Here is a 19655-nt window from a genome sequence, read left to right on the forward strand (position 1 = left end):
TGGTCTACTGATTGACTTTTCCTGTGGAGACGACTGTGGCCGAATAACTAGGAACTCTAGGAAAAGCATCTGTAAATGGCCTCCAATTGTATTGACATTTCAAACTCTCCTCAACCTGATATGCTACTTGTACGGTATCTTCCATTGTAGGCAGTCGGTTAGATGGAAGGGCGGCACTAAGTTGAGGGTGCAAACCATTGTGAAATTATGCTACAATACTTCTTCATCCCACTCAAAATCAGAATGAGTGGCCAAATAATAAAATCTAGCAACATACTCTTCAACAGTCAAATTCACCTGTTTCAATTGTGCAAACTTGAGATGTATGTGTTGCTTGTAATCAGAAGGTAAGAATCTCTGGTTCATGACTTCATGCATTTCAGCCCAAGTAGTGACTAAACCAATGCCTCGGGTTCGGTTCTGTCGTTGTTGCTTGATCCACCAGATTCGGGCCGTGTCTTTCAATTTGGCCTCTGTAAATAGGATCTTTCGAGCCTCAATCAACCCATACCATCTGAAGAATGTCTCTAGGCTATGAATCCAGTCAAGGTATAGTTCTGGATTGTTGTCTCCATGAAAATCAAGGACATCTAATCTTGCTACTCTTTTTGCTCCATCATCATATCTACCAGCTCCATAGGCTGGTGGAGGTGGTGGAAGCGGTGTATGATGTGGTGGCAATGGTGGTAGTGGTAGTGACGGATCCTGTGGAGTGGTATTAGAAGAATCCCCAGATTGAATGAGACTCTTCCCTCTATTTGCTACCACCAAACGATCAATAGAGGCTTACATGGATTCCATCATTGTCATAAGAGCTTCAGTTTTTGCACCAGTTTCTCCCTTATAGGAGTTTAGCTGTTGAACAACTTCACTATTGGCTACCATGGTGGAGATGGGCAGATTACACTCAACAAAATAGTAAATAAAAGATGTTTAAAGGGCAAGGACAGAATGGTAAATAACTCATTTTTTTTTATGGGTAGTAGTTCAATTTGAAACACAAGAAGAATGGATTTCACTTATTAGGGAAGAGGGGTATACTTGGAAAGACGAGGTAAGAAGACATAAATAATAAAAGGTGGGGCAAGGGTATTTTGGGAAATAAAAAGATAATTAAAGGAAAAAAGGAGAGAAAAGGAGAAATCGTGGGGGTTTATGTTACCGACAAAGGAGTCCTTCTCCTTCTTGGAGATAGAACGAGAGGGGAAGGCGGGGCTTGACGGAAGAGAAGGAACCGATCAAACCAGGTATGTTCCTCTCTCTCTTCTTCTTCCTCGTCTTCTTTCTTCTTTCTCTTCTTCTTTTATTCTTTTTTTCTTTCTTTCTTCTTCCTCTATTTTTTGTTTCGCTCTCTACTGAGCTTTTTTTTTTCCGATCTTCTCTTTTCTTCTTCTTTTGCTTCTTCTTCTATTACTGTTCTTCTTGTTTCTGCCTCTCTTCGATTTTCTTCTTCTATTCTTTCTTCTCTCTCTGCTACGATGCTCTTTCTTTTTTTTCTTTTTCTTTTTTGCTAATGGAACCCTAGAAAGGGATTCGATGGAAGAAGTTGAGAGAAAAGGGGGGGCAGTGAGTTATGGAGGGTCGACTCTCCTCTGGCAGAATCGATTCTCTCTCTTCTTTTTTTTCCTTTTTTTTCTTTTTTTTTTCTTTCTTTCTTTATTTTTTTATTTTTTTATTTCTTAGTCTATGTATGAACAGAACATAGAATGGGAATGGAAAAGAGAGATGGCGGGGAAGGGATGGGGATCCTTCGGCTTTGATACCAATTGATGGGGTAGCCTTAGGGAGAAGAGGGACAATCGCACAAGAGGGGGAAGGGGATCACAAACCACACACAAATTCACTAATTCTAAAATTAAATTCACTCTGAAAATCAAACATTGAGTTTATGCAAGTATTTAAAAGAAAATAATAAGACTACCCCTACTTAGACTCTTAACACTGAAATAAACTCCTACTTATCCTACCCAAAGAAAAACATGAGAAATAAAAGACATACTATAAAACTAACTACTACCAGCCCTTGTTGGACCAAAAACCTGGGCTGGAGTGACCCTAGGATTAAAGTATTGGTATCGATCGCCGTATCAGTTAGCCAAAATTAAGATACGTATCGGAGGGTATCGTATCGTATCGGAGATACGCTAAGATACGCTAAGATACGCTAAAGATACGCATATAAATGGATATAAAACACCTTTTTAAACACTTACATAAAAAATTTGTTAAAAAAAGCTATTGATAACATGTATTATGCATAAACACTAAATTGAGGGGATCGCACTAAGAATTCAAGGTTTGTAGTTGTCCCATAAATGTAAAATCTTTGTTCCCAACCTTGATTTCCACTTTCATTAGAGAGAAATATGGTTGGCAGCAACTTTGGAATAAAAACCCCTCAAAAAATCGTGTTTCCTGAAAAATACCCATCTTGGCCATTATATAACCGTAGCGCACTGTATCGGTACATACCGATACTCACCAATACATACCGATCGATACTTATCGATACTCACTGATACGTGTTGATACTCACCAATACGTACTGATCGATATACCAATACTCACCGATACGTACCAATATATACCAAAACGTATATTTCACCTCGATTTTATATTTTCCATAGAGTATCAGTACGTATCGATAGTGTATCGGTGCATATTGGTATTTATCGTAGCATATATATCGATACGAAAGGATTTTAAAAATCCCATGTATTGTATCGGTGTGTATCGTATCGGTCGACAAAATTTAAGATACATATCAGAGGGTATCGTATCGTATCAGTATCGAAAATACTTTAAACCATGGGCTGGACCGGTTCTTCTTGGCCCTTGGCTTCCACAGCCGGTCCTACTGGTCCAATCAGGTAATTGAAACTGTATCTACATCAGGCATTTAATGAAGATGTCACCCCATCCTATAGTCTAGCAATACCGTCCGTCTTTTGGGAACCAAAAAAGGGATATATAAAACAGGGAGGAACGAATCATAGATTACCCTAATGTGAGGGACCCTAAGTGTAATTCACCCACATCAAATTTGCTGGCTTCAAAATTTTGGAAATAGATGAATATCAATCACTCTCACAAGGTTAATCAGCTCTCTACTTTACAGCTTATAAAATAAAATGTACAAGTAACTGACATCCCCTCCCTTTCCCTCCAAAGAAGGAAGGTGCAAAGGAGACGATAAATACCACACATTATTCCAATCTAATACAAACAGTAGGAGGTTACATAGTGTGAGTTCCATTCTGCCTCATCTCCAAGGATGACAAGACAACATCAATATTTTAGGCTTGTTTTGAATTCATGTCTCCACAATTGAAACATAAAAAAGTAGCAATGCTAAAAACCGAAGCTTTACACCTACATTCCCATTCAACCTCACCACCACCACCCAAACAACAAGCAAAGGGAGGGGGAGGGGGGGGGGGGGGGGGGGAAGAAAGAAAGAAATTATCAATGATTTAATGACAAAAGAAGCGTAGGTGGTAGCAGCATGGACGTCTTATTAAGCTTGGCAACACTTTCTGCTTGATATCCGCAATGTGGTAATCCACCCGGCCATCAAATTTAGTGCAAAAGCAAGCCATACCATCCCCTAGCTAATAAAATTTCAATCCTGTCCGAGTTTTATATATCGAGAAAAAGCATGTAAGAATATAGTCACAAAGTAATTGGGAATAATTAATACAAGTTGGGCATATGATTGAGTTTGATTCAGAATTTGACACGCGACTAATTTTATGGAGGACCCTAACTATCCATATGGTTGGAAGCTGCCACATTATCAGCCACATGGCCAAAGTTTAGTTGGGACATGCTGTTGAGCTTGGGAACACATCCATGCTGCCACAAATTTTCCATAAAAGAAACACAATAACAGCAACAACAAAAACAACAGTCAGTACCTGCAAGCAGCCACCATCAGAAACAACTAGTTCAACCACTGAATGCCGATTTAGTACTGGGAGAACATATTTCAGATAAAAATCTGGAGAAGCTGAGTTAGGCACTCTAAACACGGGTATTTCCTTTCTTCTCCTCGCCCTCTTGAGATTTCTTGGAAGGCTTTTTACAACTTTGACATCCTTCACTAATGCTACTGTGAACTGATCCTCATTGTAAAGGTACGCAAAACTCTTGTAGTCAGTGCTGCCCAAAAAAATATGAAATGATAGTTAAAAAATTTTACTACTACTGGTCTGTGTCATGCATAAAACACTTTAATAGAACATGTTTTAAAGAAGAGAAACCTAATTCCTTTGCTGCTTGTGGTGGGCTGGAGTTCAGGAATTACTAATGTTGCATTCATAAGGCGAGAAACAACCACAACATCACAAATCTGGAAGGCAAAAGAGATTGCATTAAAGATAAGGATATCCAAAATTTCAATACCAAACTACAGGTGGGCTGAAAGTAAAATCCTCACCGAATTCCTGATCTCATGGAAACTTCCTTGAATCCTAACGAATATAAAGCCATTGGTTGGTGACCCAGGAGCTGTCATGAGCATTTAAGTGGGGAGTAAGTAAACAAGGCACACGAAAAATAAATGCAATTGATGTAAATTAGTTTAAGCAAAAAAACAATATCGCTCTCTACCGTTTTCTTTAACTGACCCAACCCCCCTTTTTGGCACATAGCTTGGGTTCAGACCGCCAGACCCTGACCTTGCCCCTAAGGTTTTCAGCAAAGGAACACGTAGGACTATTGGATACAATATTATGTTTTGATGATAACTGCCAATGATGTGTTTGGTAGTGTGAACCAAACATGTCATGTGACTAGTGAATGTTTGAATGGAAGACAAGCATTCATGAGGCTTGGTAGTGATGAGCACGCTTATGGACATGATTGTCCGGGTCTGTGTCAACGTGTAAGACAAACTTTGTTTGTGCAATCTACAATAGTGAAATTTATCAAGCATATCTCTAGCGTAGAAGGAAAGGCAAGGCAAGAAGACTTGAGTGAAGATTAAAAATGTTCAAGCAATGAAGATCTCTCAAGAAAGTCATGCCAAGAAGCCGGATAATTGAGAAACTTAAAGAGAAGCTTCACTATAATCCTACTCTCACACAAGCATAAACTCATGTTTCCCTTGTTCCATTCTCAACAAAAGAGCAACCCAGGCTTATGTAGGGATACCTCAGAAGGTATGTTTCCCATCTATAATATAATCCATCTTCCTTCTTAAAACTAAACACAAAAGCATGGAATAATTTGTACCAAGATATAAATGTCATTTAGGTAGGAACTGCTTATACAAAATTAAATGGATAAGATTCCTTACCATAGGATGGTTTTCCATGAAGTGATCAACATGAGGAGTTTAAATCCTCTTTCACTAGAATTAGCAATCAGGTTGATCAGATTTTTTTTATTAGGAAGTTAAGGCTTGAACAGTGATGAGCACATTTATGTGTGAAATCTAGGGTAGTAAAACATGTATTTTACATATTTAGAATGGAGCTACCTTGGGTTTTACTCTCTTTTTGCAGGTTTTATATTTTTAAGGCCTTAAGGAATATCTGGCGTAGTATCTCCAACTTTACACATAAAGAGATCACATTTCTTTCCATGGCTACGAAGAGGACGAAATTCTGAGCAAGATGGACGTGTTGTATTAAAAGTACACATCCGTTTGGTCACCCATACAAGTGATTATTCTTTTCGGGCCAGAAAAAGAATAATGGATCAGAACTAAACAGAGATGCAGAACTAGCCCGTCTACAATTGTCCCAGGGGTATAAGGAATATTCTAAGATGCCAACAAGGATCAATGGATCACACCCTTAAGTGATTGAAGATTCGTTTTTGGTAACAACTACCTAGTGTAATTGGTGAGTTGTGATGTGCAAAATCCCTCGATTCAAGCAAGGAATAAAGGTCGGCCAAGGGGGTTTCTTGTGCAAGAAGAGAGAGAAAAAGGAAAGACAAAAAAAAAAAAAAGAAAAAAAAAAAGAGAAATAAATCCCGTCCAAATCGTGTCCTCCTCCACATCATCAACAAAGATGTCCAAATCTTCAAGCAAGCAGAGAAAATCATCCAAGGGTTGTGGGCAAGTTTGAAGAGAGAAAAAATAGAAAAAAAATATAGGAAAATCGTGGGCTACACTCTCTCTCCTCCACCTCACAATTGTGGGCCCCTCAAACCCTAATCATTGGTCTCTCTCCCTATTTCTCTATAAATAAAAAATGTTCAAGGGGAGAGGACGACTAGTTATTATTTTTTTGTGCTCTTTTTTCTCTCTCCTTAGGCACAATTCTATTTTAGGGTTTTATCTCTTTCTCTAGTTCTCTTCTCTAGGTTTAGTCTCTTTTTAGTTCTTACTTTTTGGTTAAACACTTTTGTAATGGAGTTTTAATTAATGAATGAAAGTTTTCTTTCATGTTTATGGTTTATGGTATTGTAATTTTAATTCGCTAGTTCAAGGTTTAGATCTAGGTGACAAAAACAAGCTGTGGAGCATCTCTGTTCAAGTTCAAGTTTAAGTTCCTCTTTCAGATTCGTTTTCTCTAGTACTAGCAATTTCAGATTTGGTTTATTCCAGATCTGGTTTTTAGTACTAGTAGTATTTCAAATCTCAATCAAGTTTTCAAGTTCAAGTATTGAAATTCAAGTAAGTAGGCTTCTACAGTATTCTCACCTCCCTCTCATTCCCTCTTCTTATTACCCTTTCATTCTTAAATTAGGTTTTAAATTTCCAGTTTTACATTATTGCTCTCCCTTTCCCCCAAGGTTCATGGCTAGATTATGCATTGGCTTTGCCTCTCTCTAGCTATGGATCCATCCTTTTATTTTGATTATTTATATTGCATCCCTTCCCCTAAAGCCAAGTAGAAAAGTCCTTGTAAGAGTACTCTCTGGTCAAGTAGAGAAGCTCTTATTATTTATGGTGCATCCCTCGGGCTAAGTAGAGATACCTACTTGTGTGCCTCTCTCTAGCTTTTTCCCCTTTTTATTTTATTTATTTACTTTTCAGCACTTTTACTTTCAGTTATTTGCTTTTTAATTGCGTGGTTTGAGTATTTAAATTCTTAGATGACGAATGGTTAGGGTTAGATGTGAATGGTTAGGTCATTCAATTTTTATTTCAATTGCTATTCCAATTTCCTTAGACATGTTGGTTAGGACGTTTTCAGATACATTTGTGTTAGGACGGTAGTTAGAAGTAGATCACCATAATCGATCGTTACACTTTCGCATTACTAAAAGAAGCTTAAAATAAAGTGGCTGCTCTCCTTATATTCGACCCGTTAGCTACACTGATCCGTACGCTTGCAGTTACTTTTAAAATTCAAACAAACAACTTGTCCATGTCGTATAGAACCCTGATTCTGCATAACCAGTGATTTCATGGGCAACTTAGGAATACTTACATTAATCTTTGGACTGAGCTCGAAACATGAAAATTGTAGCTCTCTGAGTCCTTTTTAAAATGAAAAAGAAATCAAGTCAATATGATCTCATATGAGAACGTTAGGTCCAAAATACTAAGACCTGACATCCGCTCCAAGAGTGGATGATCAAATTGAGACGCCCAGAATCATCTCCGGTCAAGGGGACATCCGCTAACTTAAGTGGACATCTGCACGGGGCAAAAATAGTTGTTGTTTGCCCCTTTTTTTACTGTTGGGGAGCCAAAAAGCTGGTTTCTCGGAGAAACTCTTTGTAAATATATATAGCGGACTTGGGAACTTTTTAGGTGTCTTTTGGAGAGTTTATGGAGTACTCTTAATGGGGGGGGCCGGTGGGTCCCAAGAAAACCAACCCAATTGGGTGTGGGCCCACTTAAAAGCTTTAAGCAAATTTAGGTCTAAGATTAGGGGCAAAAACAACAAATATGGTGTTGTTTACAATAGAGTGGCAATCCTGTAAATATATTGAAGTTCATAAGGGTGGAAGGGCAATTTTGTAAATACCCAGAAATCCTTAATGCTTGAATGGTCGCTTAGGGAGGACACAATGGGGACTTTAGATTATAGTTCAAGGGTAAACTAGGAACTGAAAACAAAATAAGGGTAAAGTTGAATTAACCTAAAGGAGGGGTATTTTTGGGAATACGCAATTAAAAGTATAAAAAGACCCCCACACATTAGGTTGTATTCAACCTCACGACAGCCAGCACCAGAGGAAAATGGTTTGTTTCCCTGATGAGATTACACTCTCGAATCACACTCAATAAAGATGAAACTTTGAGGTTCACTCGCTGACCCTTAGGACTCTTGAATCCTCACAAAGAACAACCCAACCTGCATGTCAGAAATTAATAAATAATTCCTGAAATAGATCAGGTGGTAGACAAAGAACCAGACCTGTGTTCAGCTTATAACTCACAGCAGGGGTCGATTTGAGACCTAAGTTTCTAGGGTTCCAATCACCCCTTGATGATGAACCAACACCCAAAACATTATGAAGAAAGGAAAAGGGTGGAGGAAGTCTATCGATTTCTATGGGTCGCCAAAAGTCTGCTTCAAACAGGGCAGCAGGGAAGAAGGAGAGAATATGTTAGAGAGATAATGGAAAGCAGCTGATTTCAAGAGAGAGAAAGAGAGAGAGAGAGAGAGAGAGAGAGAAGAGGAAGGAGAGATAGGGGAATCACAGGGAAGAAGAAGGGGGGTTGTCTCGCTAGACAAGGAGGAAATAAGAGAGAGAGGGGTAAGGGAGAAATTCCACAAATTAAGAGAGAAGGAAGGGGGGGGGGGAGGAAGACAGCCACAAAGGGTTCTCCAAATTATTTCATACTTCATTAATTCACTGATTTGGGTTACATGTTTAATTTATAATAACTAAAATAAAATAAATAAAAAATCCCTAATTAAAGTCAAAGAATAAAATAAAACTAAAATCTACTAAAATCTAGACTAACAGGATTAGAAGTAAATAAGGACTCAAATAGGATACTACCCCAAAATAAAAAGATTACAATTATTCTCAAATAAAATAAAATCCTAGAATATTCTAATGATCTTGGACTCAAATCAGTAACTTGGAACCCAAGTTGGATCTGGGTCTTGGAGCGGGTTTGGGTTGATCCATCAGAGTGCTGCTGCATCAACTCTCTTGGGTGAATTTTGAAAGACAGTGAAAGCCAAGCTTGGAAGATCTCAAGAATACCCATGCGCCAAACTTTAAGAATCATCATTGTGAGTATAAGGGGAACCAAGTCGTATGTGTATCCATGGAAAATCAACCTACAAAGAGGCAAAATGTAATGTGCTTTAATTTGTTTATCTTCCTATAGGAGGTCATTGTATGTGCTTGTATTGGTATATCCGCCTATCTTACAGGCTTTTATGTTATTGAGTTGAGAGACTCATTCAAACTCTTTCAAAGAGTTGCAAAAGATAGGTGTGAACCTTAAAACGCCCACGTTTGGTGTCAAGTTGAGTGAAACACCGGGTTTAATGGTGAGCCGTGAAAACCACTCGAGACAAGACCTAAACTATGCATGTCTTTCTTCAATACTTCTCCTACAGTCACTTTAGGCCTGCCCCTAGCCCTTATAATTCCTTCAATCTGAATCAGATCACTCCTCCTTAATGGTGCATCCCCAGGCCACCATTGAACATGGTTGTGCCACCTCAAATGACTTTCTCAGGAATTTTCATGAATCAGGGCAACTGTCAAATCAGCTCTAATATGGTCATTCCTTATTTTATCCTTTCTAGTTTTTCCGAACATCCATCTCAACATCCTCATGTTTGCTATACATACCATCAAAATTGCAAAAAGCTATATGATGGATTCTTGCATTTATTTTTTTCATCTGCCAAAGAAAATTTCCTACGGTTTAGATTGCAAACATCCATGGGCAGCACCAGTTCCTTCCACCACCTATGAGGTGGCATTTCAATTTTTCTGAAAATTTTGGCCATGTCTCAGCCACCATGTTGTGAGCATGAACCAGAAACAGAATAACAAAATATCTATCAGAAATATAACACTTCAAAAAATGAATTATACTTCAGAATTATTACCTAATATTGAATACAAATATAGCAAGCACCAGCCTGTCTAAGTACATTCTTTCTTTATTTCATACTTACGAGAACAAAATGACCTAACATGTGTATATGTATATGAATTTATCAATTTGTATATGTGCATATAAAGGTGATGGGGATGGGTAAGCTGAACACAAGGGTTCAGAAAAGTCACCCCTAAACAGGATCAAATATAACCTCGAAACCAGATTTAAAGAAGTTTATAAAAGTCAAAGTTGAACTTTCAGATGGAGTTCCAAGTCTGGTCAAATATAGTAAACCAATACTTGATCAAATCCCTAAAATATAATGATAATCCATGGCTGGATTTATAAAAATAGTTGAATATTCACAATCTGGCCACAAAAATTCCAGTTTTGGGTGATTATGCATACCACCAGATCAGAGAGCCTGACCTGCTCCAAACCCTAGTCGAAGGTCAGCTTAGGGCAGCACTTTAACGCCCTAAAATATCTGGCCTGATCTGTTGGTTAGATCCTTATCAAGAGTGATCTCGATTCTGCTCTAAAAGGCCTCAAACAGAGCATCCTCTAGGGTGTTCTTGTGGGGTTTCTAATATATAATGAACACTAGTAAATCTACTTTGAAAATCAGCAGTTTACTTAGAGTTTACTCTATCAAATACATTCATAGTAATATATTTGTTTGCTGATCTTTAGCAAAAATAAAAAAATAAATAATCTATCAAAATCACAAATCCAATCACAACCAATAGTGCCAATCGATGGAAGGAGATAAAAGCAACTTACTTGCATATAAACCAGAGCAGCAATAAAGGGATATGACCTTGATTTCCCACCAATGGCCTGGATCAGATTCTCTCCAATGAAATAGAGTTTCTCACTCTGACCGTCTCTTACAGGCTTACAGCTCACTGATTCTCTCAGCAGTAAAGGCATGAAAGCCAAATTCATTAAACACCATCAAATTGTTGGGCAAGCCCGTACAAGCTATGTTTTTAAATAAAAAAACTCCCTAACAGTTTAGGTAACTGGCTACCCACAATAACAACTCAATTAGGAAAACCAAACTAAAAAGAAACCTCAAAAGGAAGCCCCCAACGCAAGGTAAAGGAGTTCTCTCAAGTTCTCAACGATAAGACTCTTTAAAAATAAAACAAATAAATCTAAGCCTGGGTAGGCCCACTATCAAGCCGAAGGCGCTAATGAGGCCCACTGTAAAGCCAAAGGCTCTAATGAAGAACCCTGGGCTGTTTCCTCTTCTTCTTCTTGCGGCTTTATTTTAAGAATTGCTTCCCCGCATCAGTATGTGTATTAGATCAGTACCTATCAGTGGCTATCATAGGGGATGAAATTCCAAAGATGTTGATTTATCAGACTTGGCTTGGTGTGCGTATATATATATATATATATATATATATATGCCATACGGTATTCTTATTTTGACATACATACATCAATCCATGCTTTAGTGCTAAGGCCAATGCCCCATAGTTTCCAGGACCATCTTCTAGGGGTACCATTGAATCCTTATGCAGTGTTTGAATTCTTACATTGTTAAAGGAAATCCTCTATGAGCATTGCAAAGGGATTTGCTATATGCCACTAAGATGGAATGTCACAAGGAAATATCTTGATTCTGGAAGGAGACTCTGTTAGTGAGAGCAGCTAAGCTTCCTCAAATAGATACAACCTCTCCCAAACTGATCTACCAACATTTACCACATTGAATTTGGTAGAGGATTTTCCTCCCAGGGAACACCAAATACATTGAGGGGCTCAAACCAATCTCACAATCCAAACCGTTAGTTAGAACCTGGAGCCATACCAAGCCCACCGGATCATTTCACCCTCAGAAAAATTTATATGAAGACATGTGACAGCCTTAAAGCACAAAGGAACATCGAGATTCTCACATAAGAAGTAGGGTTTTAAACATTGGAACGGGTCAGAATCAACCAAATTGACTCAGAATCAACCGACGCAGATCCCGATTCTTTGCTTATTGACTCCAACCGGTCCGAGCCCGGCCAAGCCCGACTGATTCCAAGCTATTCTGATTGTTATAGAATTGGAATATGACCCGAACCATCCCATAATCGATGAAGACCTATCCTGTACCTAGTTCCAAGTTTTTAAACCTAGATAAGAAGTTAAGTCTATTTACCGCAATGTAAGGGTATGGTTCATGAAAGAAAAAATATGCTGAAGCCTGAAAACCCAAGCTTCATTCCATGAGTTAAATTGCACTTTAATGCTACAAATCACAGAGCTCAATGCTTGCACAATGATCATTACTTATAAGCTATAAGAGAAAAAGGTTATGGGATTCAATGAAATTCGATACAAAATCAACAACCTCCACTTTTCATTTGGTATAGATAGTCTATCAATCATATACTAGTACAGTTTTTACCATACTGACACTGAACCGGCTCCCAGTTTATTATGCACAACCCCCAAATCATAATCCATTATTGATGAGGAACCATCCAGAATTTATCTTCTCATAGTTGTGCTCACTGGATTTGTTGAAATGCTGTCATGATGTACCACATTAAGTTTAAGAGTAAGGGTTCTTCCTAGGATTCCATAAGCCTTCTTTCTAGGCTTATCAGATGTTATATTAAAGCTTAGGTCAAACTGGTGGACATTTTAAAACCTGGTAATCATCTTTATAAGCTTAAGAGGATTGGACAGGCATGACAGTTTAACTGGGTGGGAGAGGGTGAATAAATTTGATAATAGCACTTTTGAGAAAAGAGGGAAACAAAAAGGATTGTAGATATAAAAGAAGACAAATAGGAAGAAAAATAATCTCCACACCAGCCTCAAAAAAGAAACCCTTAAAATTTATCAGAAAGGCAAAGAACACCCCCACAAATAAGAGCAATGCTCTAGAAACAGGGCTTGCATCTACAGTTACATTTTTCTACTTTTATCGAATGACTAGGTCTTTACATTTTCATGTGCTTCCTGAACAAAAAATGCCTTTCTACGGTACTTTAACAAGTTTGATGCACTTGGAACTCAATTAAATAAGAACAGCATATCTGTTTGGTTAGAACTCCATGTAGAAATGTCACGTAAATGGGTTATAATGACTGAAAATTTGTAAAACATCTAAATTTCTGATTAGCTTTCCTCAAACCTAAATAAAAAAGAGACAATAGGCCACTGCATTCTTTTGTTAAGACTATAAATATTGTTTAGACAATAGGACATTACAGAAAATCACAAGAGATCTAACCTTCATAGCTTTCTCTGGGATTTGCATGTGGAAGTATAGACTCAAGATTCCTAACAGGACCCCATAATCTTCTATACATTGAACTCTGCATAACAGAAAATATAACTAATTAACACCAACAAAAAGGTGAGAAGAGAATATGAAATTAAAAAATAAAAACATCATCTTGGGAAAAATTAAACCTTTCGTTTGTTACAGAAATTTGGTCAGTTCAAAAGTGGAAACCTAACAACAAGCTCCTTTAAGCGAACAGACAAAGAATTGTCACATGTTTTCTGCTGCCATAAGGTAACATACGAATACACTACTGAAATTTTAAGCTAAAACTCGAATTCGGCCATGAAGGTCCTCATCTTAGCTGAAATAATTTTTTCTTCCGAGAAGAAAAAGGGACTAGAAAGAAGGTCGATCTCCACCCAAAAACTATCAGAATTAAAAATATAATGAACTGGAAGGAATAAAAAAGCGTAAAAAAAGATGAAATTTTGGTGGGTTTTGAGCACATTACAGTTCTGCTAAGATCTGCATTCTCAAAGATGGGTCGCCAACTGAAGATTCTGATTGAAGCCTGATACACAGAAATGTTCTTCCCAGTATACAAAGTAAGAAAAAAATGAGTACATAAAGAGAAAACAGAGAGAACAAGTCCAACGAGAGCAACCCATCTCATCTTCGACTTAAACATCTTCCCTCAACCTTCATGGAACCCCAAAGTACAAAAACCAAAGAAAATGGAGAGATAATGGCGGAGTTACAGTTCACTGATCTGAAAACCTCACTCCGGCGGTTCCCCTTCCACTTTGGTAATAATCTTTGAACCCACAAGGAGGTTAAGGAGAAAAACCCTGTAGAGGGAGCAGAAGTCAATGAACACTTGAAACACAACCAAGATCTTGTCTTGAAGACTTGAACCAAAACACAAACGGAAGTGGAAAAATCACTGTAAATCACTTCATATATAATTTCAGACAGTTTACCCTTTTTTAGGATATTTGTTTTATATTATCTAGAATATAGGATCGCATCATACTTAGTAAGTTCGGGACGGCAACAATACGGGAATATATACGGCAACTAAATGGATCATATGGTAATAATGTATTTCAAAAAATCCAGTGCAATAAAACATGTACCACAATGATATGGCACATGTTTAATACGTATTTAATATGATTACTCTGTAAAAATCCGAGAGTAAAAATCCAAGACTAAAAATGATTGTTTGAAACTAAATTCTAATCTACCATGTTTTTATGAACACTATAATCCAATCTGATTTTCTAATTTGAAATCGTTTCCCATTCTTTTGGATTTTCACATTTAATATTAATTACATTTAACCCCTAAAAAGGGTATGGTAGAAATAACTAAGAGGAGAATCAAACCTCATCTCGTCTTGTAACTTTTTCATGTTCTCTTCTTCTTTTTCTTGGTACGAAAACGAGGTTCAAAAAGACAAAGAATAAGTGTTTGCAATCGTTCATCCCAGAGATGCGCTTGAATTTTCTTGAAATTTCCATGGGGGTACATCTAAAACCAGTCACGGATCAATTTTAGGGCTCAAGAACCTCCTCCCTTCAACTCCTTTGATTTCTCAGATGCAATATTGTAAGAATAGAGGGAAGAGAATACCCCTGTCATTTCCCTCTTTCTAATTCTTCACATTGTCCGACGGCAACTATGTTTGTAAATAATTGTTGGACTAATTCAAATAGTGATTGTCTACAAAATTTTATAGAAATATTTTCATTTCAACCCCCTTTTGGAGAATCCCAAATCTCTTTTGAATCTTTATTGCTTCTCGTTAAAAATTATTTGCAGATGCAATCACCCTTGATTGGATTTTCAACTATCAATGGGAAGAGAAACGGATAAGAGGAAGGATTGATTGGGTTTTCAACAATCGATGGGAAGAGAAATGGAAAAAAGAATGAGAGCAGGGAGTATTGATATCTTACACATTGCCCTCGGTTGCTGGCCGCAGAGAACGGAGATGGAGGAGAAGGGGTCACTGGGGCAAGGTTTCCACTTTTTTTTTTTTTTTTTATTTACTTAGACGAGGGAATAAGAAGGGTTATAGTTTCGATCGATTAGGGTTCCTGATAGAAACAAGAGTCAGGAATCGAGATTTGGCCCATTTGGTTTAATCTCATTTTTTTTAACCCAAAAGTTATATTGAGTATGTAATGTATTATACGAGTATTATTCGTGTATAATACGATTATCTTTAAAATCCGTGTATTAAACGGTTTTTTTCAATTGATACGCCAAATTATGAACTTGTGAATTAAACGTTCGGATGCACATATTATACGCGTATAATACTCGTATTTTACTAACTATGGTCGCATCTCTGTGTCATGTGATAAACACAATAGATGCATAACGGCGGTTACGGTAAGGGTGTCAATTGGGTCCTAAAAAAAAAAAAGGACAATTTACATCAACCTTCTATATTATGTGTTTCTCTTCAAAGTTTATTTATTACGTTTAAACCCAAAAATTTAATATTGTAAGAAAGATGTTAGTTTTAAAATACAAAAAGACATAATTACCCTTCTTCTTCTTGTTCGTTTTCCCACTTCTTCGTCGTCTTCTTTATTTCCCTAATTTCTTATCATTTGTTTCTACCTATTTCATTAAGTTTTCTCTCATCTACAAGCTCTAATACATTCCCTGTCTATGCTAATTGCCTACACTAATCCTGAATATATCGTGTACACTATTAATATTTGGATTTCTGATTTAAAGTTAATACAACATATTAACTCTGTTGCATTTAATTACTTCATTACAGATGGTCCAGGAGACATCGTATGCTTACCTCCTACTTTTTTTTTATCTAATACATCATAGTTTTTGTTGGTATTACTGATTTTTTGGACAAGAAATCATGTTGGAGTTTTGGCACATATTTTCAAGGTCAACTCAAGTTTCTCCAAATGGGGATTACATCAAACACAACGACAGAGGAGACTGAGACTTTTGGGATACTTCAAGGACTAAACATAGCGGTGTTAAAAGGATGGAATATAAGTGAAGTTTGGTTCCCGTGCAAAAGCTTACTTCAACTTATTCCTCAACCATCTAATGGTTCATCATGACCCCTCAATCAGTTGCAACTTTTTAGGACATCTTTAAACTCTAGTCCAAATATGATGTGTTTTTGAGACTTAGCTACTAGGGCTAGTGAAGGTAGTTTATTTTCTGATGCTATTCTTGGTTTGTCAAACTCTCACGTTTAATATAATAAAAAGGAAAAAAAAAAAAAAAAATTCATATTAGCCTTCTTTATAATCACAAGCATTAAAACTCCTAGACTGTACATATCAGCCTTCTCCATCAAATACCCACAATTCCCATATTCTGGTACTACATAACACAGTTCCTCTTACACTTGTTATACTACTAAGCTCACGGCTGAATAGATCTCCACTCCACGCTGAATTCCACATTGGGATCGCAATCATTCTAAATCTGTTCCCCCAAAGTAGTAGCCTTTCGGATCCGAAACCTTCGACCCAGAGCTAAATGTGGGACTTTGAAGGCCCTTCTGCAACTGAGTTCAAGCTTTCTTAACTTGCCACCATTGTTGTTAATTTCTGCAAGGTTTTCTTCTTTCCACCATTCTTACATCTTCCTTTGCTTCTTGTAGTTACCATTCTTCCCACCCTCGTATTCTTTCTTCTTTGGACGTTGGGTTTCATTCACATTCTCTAATTGATCCATCTGTGTTGTTTCAGGTGAATTTTTCTTCTCTTCATCCCAATCAGAGCTCGTCAATGTGCATATCGAGCACAGATTAATGGAATGAAAGAAACAAATGATAAGAAACTGGGAAATCAAAAAAGAAGACGAAGAAGAAGTGGGAAAACGAATAAGAAGACGAAGAGTATTCATGTCTTTTTGTATTCTAAAACTAACATCTCTGGATGTTAAATTTGTTGTTTTAAATATAATAAACGAAATTTTAGGGGGGAAAACATGATATAGGCAAACACGAGGGTATGTTGATGTAAATTACCCAAAAAAATATATTAAATTATAAAATCATACCAAATGAAACTGTATCCAAAACCGAATTATCGACTATATATACATAAAAGTAAGAAAAATGGTAAAAAATAAAAAATTTAATCTAAATTGTCTGCAGTGAGCATTCAACAGTTGAGAGGGTTTGGTCATGCACCTCAGCCATTGGATGCTCACTGCACCTCACCATAGACGATTTTGACGCAAAAACATTGTACTGAAATCATATTCGTGCCGAATAAAAATCATATTCATATCGAAAACGTACCAAATCAAAATCCGTAAGGTATCAAATTTTCTTGATATGGTACCGTTTTGATATATACTCATGATATGTTGTACCATACAGAAACTGTAATGAATACCATATGGTTTTAATTTTTAAATGAAAGAAAGAATGATATCCATTAGTGTCTCTACACCTAGACACAATGGGTGCAAAATGACCATGTTACCCCACAGTAAGATACTTCCACTTGCCATTATTGGCCTATGTGCTCGAGTGTTCTTGACTACCTGTGTCAGCAAGACTATTGCTCTTTTTTAATCTCAATACCAATATGTATCAAAGAACAGTTGGTGCAACTTTTTATTATAAAATTCAATTTTTAGATAATTTTTTTCAGGCAAAAATGTTCCCTTGTCGTGCCATCCCTACACCCAAACATAGAAAGGACGAAATTATATCACCACCTATGTAAAATGCAAAAGCTCAACTCCCTGTCTAATGTGGGGACCCCACAACCAGTACTTGAAACCATAGGAACTTGGAGTGGGTGCAGGTTTGACAAATCACTAGGGTCTAAATTTTTATATCAAGCATCATCTTTCCTTATAATATGTCAAATTCAATTTCATATATATATATATTTTCTAAATCATCTCTTGATATAGTCTTTAATTGGAACTGAGCCTTTTCATTTATGGAAATTCTCATGCTCACCAAAAGTGCATGGCAATCCATTTATGAAAAGTTTCTTAATCACGTTCTTCTTCATCACATCCATTCTATTTCTTTTCTTTCCAAAGAATTTCTTTATTTCAATCATGCAATTCATCACTTCTCAAGCTTTAGCATGGCACCCTTCCCTACTAATAAGACTTCTTAAAATTAATAAGGATGGCTTCGCCAACCTAAATCCTGACCATGCTGGCATTGGTGGACTCATACACGACTTTGAGGGCCAATATCTTATATGCTTTCTCCGAAATATTGGCATTACAATAAATTTGGCTGCTGAGCTTTAGGCACGTCGTATTTTCTTATCTTATGCTATGGATCATGACTTACAACATCTTATTATTGAATCTAACTCTTGTGAATCTGATCTGGTCTTGTGAATGAGAGCGTGTAAGAAAGTAGGGGTGTCAAATGGTTGGCACGGTTTGATTCGATCAGGCTAAATCACCCTTTTTTATTAAAAAAAAAAATGATAAATTACTAAGTTGTAAGCTTCTTTTAATTGTTTACGTAAAAAAAAAAAATCCAAAAAAGTATTTAATGCAAGGGTAAAAATGCTTTTAACAAATTGAAAATCATTTAATGTATTATTTATGTGAAATGAAAGGAGTTACCTCATTTAAAAAAAATATATACTAAAAGGACAAAAAAATAATTTTCAAAATGTTTTTCATCAACCTTAGTTACAGCAAGATTTACCCTGTGTGCAAAGTACAAACCTAGAGACTTATTGAAGCCAACTTAATTTTATTCAATTTTCTTAAAACGAATTCCAATACATGCTCCGCACAGCTCGACTAGGGTTAGATTAGGGTTTGAGATTTTCACCTTAGGCTCCAAGTATGATTGGTTGAGTTTAGGGATGGGATTTGTATCCTTGGGCCAAAGGCTAAGATTCAAAGCAACCATATCCGAGTTTGGCCGCAATATAAATTGATTATCAAAAAAGCTCATATAAATTCTGATTTCAAAATGCAGTTTCAATATGCTTCAGTTGCACATTAAATCAACTTCTTGACCACCAAATAAAACAAAAAATGACCTTTTATTTTTCTATATGATTAATCATTAAAAAAAAAAAAAAAAAGGACGTACTTAGTACACGAGGCTTCCATATGTACGAGGTCTGAAGGGATGAAAACTACACAATCTTACCCCAACAATGTTAAGAGGCTGTTTCGACCACTATGTAATCAATCATAAGATCAAAATAATGATTTGCTTTTGCACACAAGTCTCAACTTAGAATTAGGGGTGTCAATTCCAAACCCGCACCGGTAGGCCCGACGGAGCCTGACACATTTATGGTTTGACCTAAACCGGCTTGATTAATAAATATGTCGGGCTTGAGCCCGACACATTTATAAATAGGTAGTACACGGTGCAGCCACCTAGCCCGACGGGCACTCGATCGGCCCGACACATTTACGAGCCTG

General features: G+C 37.0%; 1 protein-coding gene across 2 annotated transcripts in view; it reads right to left on the reverse strand.

Moving 5' to 3' along the window:
• Positions 1 to 14167, reverse strand: part of LOC122082044 (O-fucosyltransferase 27) — a 29452-nt gene extending 15285 nt beyond the window's left edge. Inside the window, exons 1-5 of one of the 2 annotated variants that reach the window (XM_042649549.1) lie at positions 13735 to 14167; positions 13227 to 13311; positions 4439 to 4509; positions 4263 to 4351; positions 3918 to 4161 (exon numbers count right to left, since the gene is read on the reverse strand). In XM_042649549.1, the coding sequence (XP_042505483.1) occupies positions 3918 to 4161; positions 4263 to 4351; positions 4439 to 4509; positions 13227 to 13311; positions 13735 to 13911 (666 nt within the window). In that variant the 5' untranslated portion in view covers positions 13912 to 14167. The remainder of the gene's footprint in view (positions 1 to 3917; positions 4162 to 4262; positions 4352 to 4438; positions 4510 to 13226; positions 13312 to 13734) is intronic. The other variant, XM_042649547.1, reaches the window with a different exon arrangement.
• Between the last annotated feature and the right edge of the window lie 5488 nt (positions 14168 to 19655).

Source organism: Macadamia integrifolia, chromosome 1 (assembly GCF_013358625.1).
Source record: "Macadamia integrifolia cultivar HAES 741 chromosome 1, SCU_Mint_v3, whole genome shotgun sequence".
Taxonomy (NCBI): domain Eukaryota; kingdom Viridiplantae; phylum Streptophyta; class Magnoliopsida; order Proteales; family Proteaceae; genus Macadamia; species Macadamia integrifolia.